Source organism: Dendrobates tinctorius, unplaced genomic scaffold (genome assembly GCF_039654945.1).
Source record: "Dendrobates tinctorius isolate UK_male_01 unplaced genomic scaffold, ASM3965494v1 ptg000126l, whole genome shotgun sequence".
Lineage (NCBI taxonomy): Eukaryota > Metazoa > Chordata > Amphibia > Anura > Dendrobatidae > Dendrobates > Dendrobates tinctorius.
This window is the reverse complement of record NW_027361794.1, coordinates 29,074,828-29,087,989: the sequence shown is the minus strand read 5'-3', so window position 1 is coordinate 29,087,989 and position 13,162 is coordinate 29,074,828. Positions and strand designations below refer to the sequence as shown.

The following is a 13,162-nucleotide window of genomic DNA, read 5'->3' as shown; positions in this document are numbered from 1 at the left end:
TTGAACTAGTTCTCAAAAAATTAAGACTAATAAAGGTTAATCTTAGAGCCACGGAGGCTCTTCTTTCATGTCCGTCGAAGGACTTTTTACCAAAAAAACATGGTCTTCTCCCACTGATGTTGAGTGCGGCGAGACAGTTAATAGTTGCCCATTGGAAAGATGTAGCTCCTCCCACGTTGGGAGAATGGCATGCTAAAATAAATCAGATCTCTCGCTTAGAGGAGCTGTCTAGCTGGGAAATTTTTAATCATAGATCTTATGTGTTGACTTGGGCCCCGTGGAATAGATATTTAGAAGACAATCCTCCTTAAGGGCATTTTAGAGTCTCATAAGTTTACCTGGACCTGACGGCTTCTGCACTGGGGTTCCTGGCCTCACTGTTCCAATTAGATAGCCCTAATGTAATGTGCTATGTTATTTTCTGAAGTGCACCCATTCAATGTTTGTGCTCATGCCGTCAACCACATTATGTTAATGTTAATGTTGTTGATACTGTTTATGATTATGTACCCTTTTTCCCCTTCCCTTCCTTTTTCCCTTTTCTCCTCTACCTACTTTTCCCTTATTTTTTCCTTCCTCTTCGCCCTAAACCAACCCTTAATTAATATTTCGCCAAATGTATCTGAGAACTGGTGTTGTGTTTAATGGTGATGCTTAAATTTCGAAAATAAAGAATTTACAAAAAAAAAAATCCTTTGAAACCCATGCATGGTTCATTTTAATGCAGGTTAGATCATCAATATTTTAGGTCGACAGACGGGTCCTTTTTTCTGTCAGGATTGATCCAGCAGCACTGAAGACTCTTTCGGATAGCACACTAGCAGCAGGGCAAGCAAGCTCCAGTAGGGCAAATTGTGCCAATTCAGGCCAGGTGTCCAGTTTACAGGCCCAATAGTCAAAGGGGAATGACCTGTGAGGGAGAACATCGATATGGGAGGAGAAGTAGTTTGTAACCATAGATGACAACTGCTATCTCCTGTCACTTTCAATCGATGCAGTATTATCAGTCGTGTGAGCGGTATTTGAATAATCGGTCCACAACATGGTCATGAAACCCCTGTCTCCAACGCCACTTCTGATGTGTGCACCACCAACACCGCTTCCAAGTTGCCCCCGGCCCCTACAGCTCGTGTGAGAACCATCACCGCTGCTGTGTGCTGGGAATGCCTCAAACAAATGGTTTACCAGAGTTGCTTGTTTGTTAGCCAATATTAGCTCTAGGTTCTCCTGTGGCATGATGTTTTGGAATTTGTCTTTATAGCGTGGATCCAGGATGCTGGCCAACCAGTAGTCGTCATCGTTCATCATTTTGGCAATGCGGGGGTCCCTTTTTAGGATCTGCAAGGCATAATCACACATGTGGGCCAATGTTCCAGGTGTCAATGATGCACTGCGAGTGCTGGGTGGAGGAGCACTGTCTGGCAAATCCACATCCCTCCAGTAATGCACAAACCCTGTACCTGACCTTGCCACGCCAACATTTTCTCTTGCCCCCAGAGAAGCATCCTCCTCCCCTAAATAATCATCCCCATCATCCTCCTCCTTCTCCTCTTCTTCCTCCACCTCGTCCAGGAGAGTTCCCTGAGCAGACAATGGCTGACTGTCATCAAGGCTTCCCTCCTCCTCTTCCTCCTTGGCTGCAGACGCCTGCTCCTTAATGTGCGTCAAAGATTGCATAAGCAGACGCATAAGTGGGATACTCATGCTTATGATGGCGTCGTCTGCGCTTACCATCCATGTGCATTCCTCAAAACACTGAAGGACTTTACAGAGGTCTTTCAGCTTCGACCACTGCACATAAGACAACTCCATGTCTGCCCTCAAACTGCCTGCCCGTGTATTCTCCGACAAATGCATTACAGTCTGCCTCTGTTCGCACAGCCTCTCAACCATGTGCAGGGTGGAGTTCCACCTTGTTGCAACGTCGATAATTAGGCAGTGCTTGGGAAGGTGGAGCAATTGCTGCAGCTTTTGCATACGACTGGAGTGTACGGGCGACCGGCGGATGTGCGAGCACAGTCTTCGCACCTTATGGAGCAGGGCTGTTAACTCCGGATAATTATTGAGGAAGCACTGCACCACCAGGTTCAAGGTGTGAGCCAGACAAAGTATGTGTCTGAGTTTTGAAAGGGCTATGGCTGCCACAAAATTCTGGCCGTTATCACTAACTACCTTGCCTGCCTCATAATGTAGACTGCCCAGCCATGACTAAGTTTGCCGCTGCAAGTAGTCGGCCAGTACCTCCGCGGTGTGTCTGTTGTCACCCAAACACATCATCTTCAGCAGTCTGCTGACGCTTACCACTAGCTGTTCGATAGTGGGACACCTTGGGTGCAACACTGGCAGCTGCGGATGGCGTGCTCGTGCGACTGCGCTCTGTGGACGACCTTTCGCTTCAGGAAGAGGAGGGTCGAACGCCTACAGCCAACGTTTCCTATACCGTGGGCTAGGCAGCACTGTCCCACCGCCGCTGTCCCCTGTGGACCCTGCATCCACCACATTAACCCAGTGCGCAGTGATGGACACGTAATGGCCCTGGCCATGCCTACTGGACCATGCATCTGTTGTGAGGTGCACCTTTCCACTCACTGATTGCTTGAGTGCATGGACAATGCGGTCTTTCACATGCAGGTGGAGGGCTGGGATGGCTTTTCGAGAAAAGAAATGTCGACTGGGTAGGTCATACCGTGGTACTGCGTAGGCCATGAGCTCACGGAAAGCTTCACTTTCAACCAACCGGTAGGGCATCATCTCTAACGAGATTAGTTTGGCAATGTGGGCGTTCAAACACAGTGTATGCGGATGAGAGGATGAGTACTTTCTTGTCCTACTCAGAGTCTCTGGTAGGGTGAGCTGGACTTGAGAGCTGCATATGGTGGAACTAGCGGTGGACATGGCGGACTGAGAGAGGGTTGGTGATGGTGTTGGTGGTCTTGCTGATGGCCTAGATTCAGTCTTTCGTAGCAATAATATTGTGATTCCCTGACTGCTTTGGCCTTGCGACGACACCTCAACATTTGCTGCTGGTGGTGTGCTAACCGGTGGGCTTACAGTGGGGGAAGCGATGTAGCGTTGCTGACTACCTTCATTCGGAGCAGGTCCACATGTGGTATGTGAGGTTTGGTAGTCCGTCCACGCTCGCAAGTGCATGGTGGTTAAGTGTCTAAGCATGCAACTGGTATTCAAATTTCTCAGATTTTTCCCTCGGCTAAAGGTCTTTGCGCACTTCTTACAGATAACCTTTGCCTGATCATTAGGATTTCGTTCAAAAACGTGCCACACTGCACACTTCCTACTGTGGAAAACATTTTGAAGCCTTGCACGCTGTGCTAATTTGACCGTCTGGCCAAGCTGTCCTGCAACACTTTTGGTTTTTGTAACCCGTTTTTGGACTGCTACGGGCCTGCCAGATAACAGCTGTTGCGATGTCGATGCCTGCTGCGGATCCTCCTCCTCCTCCTCTTCTGAGCTATTGGCAGCGGCACCCTCTTTCCCCAATGGATGCCAATCTGGGTCAACAACTGGGTCATCCATCACCTTCTCTTCAATTTCATGTGCACCTTCCTCTGTGTCACCGTGTAAGGTGGTATAGTATGCGGAAAGGGGCACCTGAGTCTCATCAGGGTCAGATTCTGGCTCAGTACACTGCGAGGACAATGTAGTGCTCTGAGTGAATGTACCAGCAGAAAAATCTAGCAGTGGCTGTGCATCAGTGCACTGCATGTCAGATTCATCTTGGACTGGGGAATTCACGATTTGACTTGATAACCCAGGCATGGTATGTGAAAAGAGCTCCATGGAGAAATCTGTAGTGTGGCCTGCCGCATCCTTCACTTTTGGTAGGGGTGAAGGACACAAGGAAAGGTTTGTTCCTGTCCAGGAGCCTCCACTGATGACACAGTGCTTTTATTTTTTGAAACTTCAGAAGAGGAGGCGATAGAGCTGGAGGCTGTGTCAGCAATGTTAGCCAAAACTTGTTCCTGAAGCTCCGGCTTTAAAAGCGGTTTACCTACTCCCAGAAAAGGGAGCCTTCGAGGCCTTGTGGAGCCAGACAATGACGCAGGCTCAACACCTCCTGCCTTAGGTGCTATTGTGCTTTTGCCACTACCAGCAGATGCAGCACCAGCACCACCACCATCAGTACCAGCTGGCAACCCCCGCCCACGTTCACGGCCTCTTCCACCATACTTCCTCATTTTTGGGAAAATGTACCCAAAATACCACCAGCTATATGGTACTGTAAAACAAGGTACAATGTGTATATAGTATTGGAGAGAATTTGAATACCCCTAGAGATTTTAGGAGGCTGAACAATTATCTCAGGTCCACTACAGATTAAACCTCAATTCAACAGGCTGAAATATGCAGGTGTATGACCAGGTACAAGGTGTATATAGTATTGGGGAGAATTTGAATCTCCCTACAGATTTTAGGAGGCTGAACTATTATCTCAGGCCCACTATAGATTACACGTCAATTTAACAGGCTGAAATTGGCTGGTGTATGACAAAGTACAAGGTGTATATAGTATTGGGGAGAATTGGAAGCTCCCTAGAGATTTTAGGAGGCTGAACTATTATCTCAGGCCCACTATAGATTACACCTCAATTTAACAGGCTGAAATTGGCTGGTGTATGACAAAGTACAAGGTGTATATAGTATGGGGGAGAATCTCCCTAGAGACGTTAGGAGGCTGACAATGATGCTCTCAGTCCAAGTATGGACGCAGGCAGCCTAATAAGCAGGACTGCTGCACACAAAAGTGTGGAAAAACGAACGCTTGGTAACTGTGCAGAAAAGAGGAAGAAAAGTATTTTTGCTTTTAAAAAAGCAGTTTGCACAGCAATGTGCAAGCAGCAATGCAGCTATCAGGGAGCCTTATAAGGCAGCCTAATAACCAACAGAGCTGATGCACAAAAATAGAGCCTCCCCTGTCACTGCACACAAAGTGTTGTGTTGTAATTGGAAATCGCTACCAGCAGAAGCAGTTTTTGGGTTCTTCTTCCCTGCCTAACGCTCTCCCTTATTCAGAATCAGCCACCTCTCCCTCCCTATGCTAAGGTCGGCAGAAGTAAGATGGCGGTTGACGTGCACGCCCTTTTATAGCCCCTGTGACGCCACACAAAGCAAGCCAATCACTTGCATGCCCTTCTCAAAGATGGTGGTGACCGCTGCCCATGTCATCGCATTGCCCACAGTGTGCGTCCTCCATCATTGGGTGAAAAAGGGTGCTGGAAGCATCATTTGAAATGCGACTTTGGCGCTCTGGTCGCCGACCTCATGGCCGACCTCACGCTATGGTTGGATTTTGTTTCATGAAACCCGACTTTAGCAAAAGTCAGCGACTTATGAACTTGACAGACCCGTTTCGCTCAGCTCTACCTATCGCATTATATTATGGGGGAGCATTATACCCCTATGGGGGAGCATTATGGGGGTGCATAATACCCCTATGGGTTATATTATACCCCTATGGGGGTGCATTATACTGCTATATATGACTATGGGATGCATTATACAATTAGGGATGCTATGGGGCAATATGCAGAGACATGAGGCAGAATGTGTGGACACGTGGGGTCCAGAATGTGGGATATTATTACTATAGGGGATATTATTTTTGAGGTTACAGTTTTCAGTGTGGGGGAGGAGAGGTCCTGTCACTATGCATGGCGACATGGTCGCTTTTTTCATCTGGCGTAGTATAGAAGTTGGGCAAAAATCCGGGAATGTACTATAGATTACTGTGTTATTTTATGCAGAGACGAGTCCTGACTGGAAGAAGTGATCGTGGTCTGAACTGGATGAAGAAGAGAAGCGAAGATGAAGGACTTTAACTAGAGATGTCACCGGTGAGTCAGTGTGTTACCTGTACACTGACACTATATACTGTATACTATATACATAGCTCCTGTGCATAATGTCACTAGTGATCACAGTATTACCTGTACACTGACACTATATACAGAGCTCCTGTGTATAATGTCACAGGTGATCACTGTATTACCTGTACACGGACACTGTATACTAAGTACATATCCCCTGTGTATAATGGCATTAGTACTGTGTTTTTATTTTATTAATGATCAATATTGTAATATTCAATCACTATGTGGTGGTAATATGTGATCTGGTCATGATGTGGTGGCATTTGTTCCTTGTATGTGCTATTATTTGGTCACTATGTGGTGGTAATATGTGGTCAGGTCATGGTGTGGCAGTATTTGTTCCTTATATGTGCTATTATTCGGTCACAGTGGTGGTAATATGTTGTCTAGTTATATTGTGGTGGTATTTATTCCCTGTATGTGGTAATATTTGGTCACTATGTGGTGGTAATATGTGATCTGGTCATGGTGCAGTGGTATTTTTCCCTTGTATGTGATGTTAATGGTCATTTTAAAAAAATGAAATAAAAATATACCTAAAATTGTATTGGATATTTTAACAATTGTTTAATAAGTTACAGTCGAGTAAAGCCTGGCCAGAAGAGACTACTTTGTCGTGGAGGGGGATTAAAAAATCTTTTGGCCAAAACAAAAGCTGCTGGCTATGTATGTGATCTGGTGATGTATAATGGGGGGTTATATGGTGCAGAAGTGGATTTTTTAAAAGAGAGGTTGGTGGGACCGTGGAAGGTCCGAGGGGTGGAGGTGGGGCTATGGTGGAGCCTGGGCAGAGTTTCAAGGGGGATCCGAAAATTTTGCCAATATGGGGCCCCGAAATTCCTAATGGCAACCCTGCAGTGGTGACTCCCACCCAGGATCAGACAGCTGAACCTACAGCCAGAGCCATTTGTCAGGACTTCATTCGCATATATGGATGCCCAAAGTGAATTCACTACGACCCAGGGTCCTGCTTCCAGGGGCAAGTGACAAACAAACTGTACTGCATCCATGGAATCAACAGATCCCAAACCACACCATATCATCCACAGGGAAATGGGGATTGTGAGCACTTCAACCGAACCCTGTTGCAAATGTTGCGGACCCTGGAAGAGGACAAGAAGATGAAGCGGCTCGAATTTGCCTCTAAGTTGTTGTGGGTTTGCAATAATTGTTTCCATGCGACTGCTAGTAACACCTCTTACATGCTACTGTTTGGCGGAGAGACCACTGAACTGGAGCTGGAGGCAGAGGATTCCTGTTCGGGCAGTAGTCCTAGTGCCAGGATCCGAGAACAGTCACAGATTTCAGACGGTAAGGAAGCTGGTTGAGCAGAAGCTTCAGGAAGTGGAACATTCAAGTCGATAATCGATGTCAGATGGACCACTTCAGCCAGGGGACCATGTGTTGATGCCGGTCAAATGACCCGGAAACAAGCTGCATCATCATTGGGAGGCGGTACTCTACCGAGTGGTGAGGAAGAATCACCTGAAAAACCCAGTCTATGAGGTTAGACCTCAGGTGTTGCACAGGAATATGCTGTGACCCTGCTCTTCTGAAGCAGAAGACCATACCAGGCAGGGGCCCCAACTGAAGTGGCTGAGGTCCACAATGGGCAGTCTTAGAGGAAGAAGAATAATGGTTAACAGGGTCAAAACAAATTCAGAGTCGACTTACCACACCCAGTGCTTGAGTCTCCAAGTACCCCAAATGCGCCTCTGCAGGAAGAGCTCCTCAGGACTGAGCGAGCCAATGCCGGGATTACCTCTAACAAGTATGCTCAGGATGAATTTGTTTGATCCCAGAAGACCCAGGAATGCACGCAATTGTTGGCTGACATCGGCCTACCTGTGGGGAAACCTCAAACTCAAAAGAATTCACTCACCCGAGGACTGGCGAGCAAAAAGGGGGGGAAGAAAGTAACAAAGTGATGAGACCACTGGAAAATTAGTGCAAGATGTGCCATTAATGAGGAAAGACTGCTATCTGCTGGCCAGCCAAAATCAAGCGGAACCAAAGTGCGCTAGAAGATTTGCAGGATTAAGGACCTTGCAGGGCCGGACTGGCCATCTTGCAATTCTGGCAAATGGCAGAAGGGCCTGTCTGGTTGTGGGCTGCCTTATCCGCTATGTTGCTAACAGAATCAGCTTCCTCAAGATGCGCATACTTTTAACAGTTGTGACGGAGCACATAGTCACTGGCTTCTTCACTTACCCCAGCCCGCTGTGGGCGTCCCTTCTATCTTCGGCCTGCTGGAGTCCAGCACTAAGCAAGGAACATTGGCAGTGCAAAGATGTCACTGCATCATGCCATCAGAATCCACTGCGAGAATGGATAGAAGAAGAGACAGACACTGCGGAGGATGAGGAATCTCGATTAGGTGAGTATAGGGATTCTTTTTTTTTTTTTGGGAGCTCTGGGGTACAATCGCACTATAATGTACAGGGTGCTGACAGTTGGACCATCATAGTATATAAGGGGCTGTATGATTCATCCATGAGGTCGAGACTGGGGACAAGGTCTATGTGAATGCCGGGTCCATTAGTTTTGACGGTCCTTTTCAGGAATGGGACCGAGTGACATTTATTAAAGAACAAGGGCCACGTGGACAGTATGCTGTGGCGGTGAAAATGGTCTCCAGCATCAAAGAGAGACAGGCACAGGAAGCGCAGTATTGCGTGCAGCCGTCTGCAATGATCGTAGTCCCTACAGAAAGTCAGAGGCGCCCTTAAAGGAAGCGGTGGCCACAATCGGGTCACGGGAGCAGGAAGTTCCAGGTACCATGAATCAGCCGCTGACAGAGGAAAGGAGCAGGAGAAAGAGCGGAGAGTCCTCCCCTCCAGCGGGTCTTCGGGCAACACGTTTATAATAATTCAGGACCAGAATGCGGCCCATTATTCCAGTTGCAAGTAGAGCAAGGAGTGAAGGCACCCCCTAAAATGAACTGGATGTGCTAGTTGCATGGATTGAAGTGCAGGAGAGACTGTTCCGTATCTGTGAAAGGGTAGTGAGCCCTGGACGGGACCAGGACTTGGTGTCAGTGGTGGCCAGTATGGTCACAGTTGAAGGACTGTTGTTTGTTTTTCTTCTATCCCTTATCCAAGTTTACAGTTGTGACCAAAAGTATTGACACCCCTGCAATTCTGTCAGATAATACTCAGTTTCTTCCTGAAAATGATTGCAAACACAAATTCTTTGCTTTTATTATCTTCATTTAATTAGTCTTAAATGAAAAAACACAAAAGAGAATGAAGCAAAAAGCAAAACATTGATCACTACACACAAAACTCCAAACATGGGCCAGACAAAAGTATTGGCACCCTCAGCCTAATACTTGGTTGCACACCCTTTAGCCAAAATAACTGCGACCAACCGCTTCCGATAACCATCAATGAGTTTCTTACAATGCTCTGCTGGAATTTTAGACCATTCTTCTTTGGCAAACTGCTCCAGGTCCCTGATATTTGAGGGGTGCCTTCTCCAAACTGCGATTTTTAGATCTCTCCACAGGTGTTCTATGGGATTCAGGTCTGGACTCATTGCTGGCCACCTTAGAAGTCTCCAGTGCTTTCTCTCAAACCATTTTCTAGTGCTTTTTGAAGTGTGTTTTGGGTCATTGTCCTGCTGGAAGACCCATGACCTCTGAGGGAGACCCAGCTTTCTCACACTGGGTCCTACATTATGCTGCAAAATTTGTTGGTAGTCTTCAGACTTCATAATGCCATGCACACGGTCAAGCAGTCCAGTGCCAGAGGCAGCAAAGCAACCCCAAAACATCAGGGAACTTCCGCCATGTTTGACTGTAGGGACCGTGTTTTTTTCTTTGAATGCCTTTTTTTTTCTCCTGTAAACTCTATGTTGATGCCTTTGCCCAAAAAGCTCTACTTTTGTCTCATCTGACCAGAGAACATTCTTCCAAAACGTTTTAGGCTTTTTCAGGTAAGTTTTGGCAAACTCCAGCCTGGCTTTTTTATGTCTCGGGGTAAGAAGTGGGGTCTTCCTGGGTCTCCTACCATACAGTCCCTTTTCATTCAGGCGCCGACGGATAGTACGGGTTGACGCTGTTGTACCCTCGGACTGCAGGGCAGCTTGAACTTGTTTAGATGTTAGTCGAGGTTCTTTATCCAACATCCGCACAATCTTGCGTTGAAATCTCTTGTCAAATTTTCTTTTCCGTCCACATCTAGGGAGGTTAGCCACAATTGCTATGGGCTTTAAACTACTTGATGACACTGCGCACGGTAGACACAGGAACATTCAGGTCTTTGGAGATGGACTTGTAGCCTTGAGATTGCTCATGCTTCCTCACAATTTGGTTTCTCAAGTCCTCAGACAGTTCTTTGGTCTTCTTTCTTTTCTCCATGCTCAATGTGGTACACACAAGGACACAGGACAGAGGTTGAGTCAACTTTAATCCATGTCAACTGGCTGCAAGTGTGATTTAGTTATTGCCAACACCTGTTAGGTGCCACAGGTAAGTTACAGGTGCTGTTAATTACACAAATTAGAGAAGCATCACATGATTTTTCGAACAGTGCCAATACTTTTGTCCACTCTCTTTTTTATGTTTGGTGTGGAATTATATCCAATTTGGCTTTAGGACAATTCTTTTTGTGTTTTTTCATTTAAGACAAATTACATGAAGATAATAATAACAAAGAATTTGTGTTTGCAATCATTTTCAGGAAGAAACGGAGTATTATCTGACAGAATTGCAGGGGTGTCAATACTTTTGACCACAACTGTATTTGTGCACGTTTGCACACCCCCTGCTGGATTACGGGACTAAAACATGAAGGGGTTAATCACCCTTGGAAACAGTAATGGCCTGTAATGGCTGCTTTATGTACTGGACTGTTTTAACCCTGAACTTTTCCTGTTTTAACCCTGTACTGTCCTCTGATAAAAGCAGCCCACTTGTTTTGTTAAGGGTCCGTACTCTGCTAAAGGAGAAGGGGGGAAAATCTGAACAGGAGGACCCGAGGAGCAAGTCAGGTCAGGACTATATGTACTGTTGTTGTTAAAGGGAACCTGTCACCCCCCAGGGGCGTTTTTCACTTAAAGAGCCACCTTCAGCAGCACTAAGGCTGCATTCTGTGAAGGTGGCTCTTCTTTTTCTGATCCCCAGTAATGCCAAAATATTGACTTTTATAATTAGCTCCTCATACCTGTAATGTGTCCCACAAGTATAATGTGTCCCCCTCTATCAGCTGCCTACCATCCGTCAATCATGCCTGTGCGGCGCCACCCACCATCTGTCCATCATGATGCCCCGTGTGTCGCTGCCTCCTCTTGATTTGAATCCCGGCGCCTGCGCTGTGACAAGTGTTCTCGGGCATGCGCAGTGTGCGCTGCCCGAGAACGACATCAGGCTATTGCGTCTGCGCATTGTGGAGGCCCCAGCCCCGCAGTGTGAATATGTCATAACACATTGCAGGGCGGGATCTGGGGCCTCCACAACGCGTAGGCGCCTGATATCGGTTCTAGGGCAGCGCACACTACGCATGCCCGAGAATGCTTGTCACAGCGCAGGCACCAGGATTCAAATCAAGAGGAGGTAGCGACGCATGGGGCATCATGATGGACAGATGGTGGGTGGCACTGAGGCGCCACTCAGGCATGATTGACGGATGGTAGGCGGCTGATATGGGGGACACATCATACCTATGGGACACATTACAGGTAAGAGGAGCTAATTATAAAAGTCAATATTTTGGCATTACTGGGGGTCAGAAAAAGAAGAGCCACCTTCACAGAATGCATCCTTAGTGCTGCTGAAGGTGGCTCTTTAACTGAAGAACGCCCAGGGGGGTGACAGGTTCCCTTTAAGATGGGTCCCAGGAGCCAGTAGACCGAGGTCAGTCAGACCCACACTAAAGGAACTTGAGTTCTTTTGTTGGGGGGCTCTAACCAAGTGGAGACAGAGTCACGTTTGACCCTAAGCAGCATTGGACATAGGCTGTACTAACTGTATATATATTTTAAAAAAATTCTAACAATTTTAAGCTTACAGGTGCCGCCATGTTCAGGGATGACCATATTTTAGGAAGGAGGAGTGTAAGGAGGTGGCAGGGACCCTCACATTCCTCCTCTTCCCTGGACGCTGCTCTCATGGTTACGTGTGGCACCTCATTGTTCACTAACGTTATTATACTTGTTATGTACTGTAATGTGATGTATCTGTCATGTACGATGTATAGGCTTAGGGCCAGGATAGGATCTTAGATAGTATAGGACCGTAGGGGGATTAGAATAGAGGGGTCATCATAGAGAAAAGGAATAGATTAAAATAGAATAGGAGTGTTAGTTAGGTACAGTTAGCATAGAGGTTTGTCAGTAGGGAGGAGTCAGAGTTGAGCAGGGCAGAGCATAGGGATATAGTCAGGACACTTCCTGGATAGACAGCAGAGCCCGGGCAGCCTTGCCTAGGGCAAGGTGCAAGGAGCAGTGAAAGAGACAGTCTGCCGGCTGTGGGGATAGAGCTGCTACAGCAGGAAGGGGTCCCAGGCTGAGGATCGTGCAGGTGAGCACCAGCTTAAGGACTGTCTCAAGAAGGATCCGGGGTCTACAACCGAGGCAGGAGTAGCTGAGATGTCTTTCCTGGAACCTTTCCGTATTGGAACCGGACAAGGGGATGGCAGGGAGTTGGTGACACTGAAGGCATTGGATAACACCCGAGCATGCTTGGATCAGATGTTATCCGAGCATGTTCGCTCATCACTAAAAACCATATACAGTGATTGACTTACAAGTTTAATTCGTTCTGTGGCCGAGCTCTTAACTCAATTTGCTTGTATATCAAATTTAATGTCCCCATTAAAATGAAATGAAATGCAATTAATCCGTTCTTCCAGCCCCCCCAAAACCACACCAATTATTTTATTAGGAGTTTTTAAAAAAGATTCATTAACAGCAAAATTAGCAGAAGAATGAACCAAAAAATAACCATTATGCTATGAACAGCCCCATGTCAAATACACACAGCATGCAATGCTTAAAATAGAGTCCACCTGAGGAAAATGGCAACGTTGGTAATACTAAAAACCTGTGTGCAGCAAAAGATGGTAAGGTCCTGAATCAAAAGAAAAGATAAAAAGAACTGACAGGGCAACTCACTTTTTTAGGACCCATAGTTGAAGAATGAAGCAATGACAGAGGTGCTTGCACGGCAGGGTAACCACGAGGTGAGTGGTGTAAGCTCGCTTGCTTGTAACTCAGATCTCGGCTCACATCATAAAGCTGACAGAGTGACGGCTCGCATCTCGCAAAATTCATAA

General features: G+C 46.7%; 1 protein-coding gene across 1 annotated transcript in view; it reads right to left on the bottom strand.

Moving 5' to 3' along the window:
* LOC141047216 (uncharacterized) overlaps positions 1-11,998 on the bottom strand; it is a 127,972-nt gene extending 115,974 nt beyond the window's left edge. The window contains exon 1 of the mRNA XM_073542167.1: positions 11,897-11,998. Coding sequence (XP_073398268.1) covers positions 11,897-11,998 — 102 coding nt within the window. The remainder of the gene's footprint in view (positions 1-11,896) is intronic.
* Between the last annotated feature and the right edge of the window lie 1,164 nt (positions 11,999-13,162).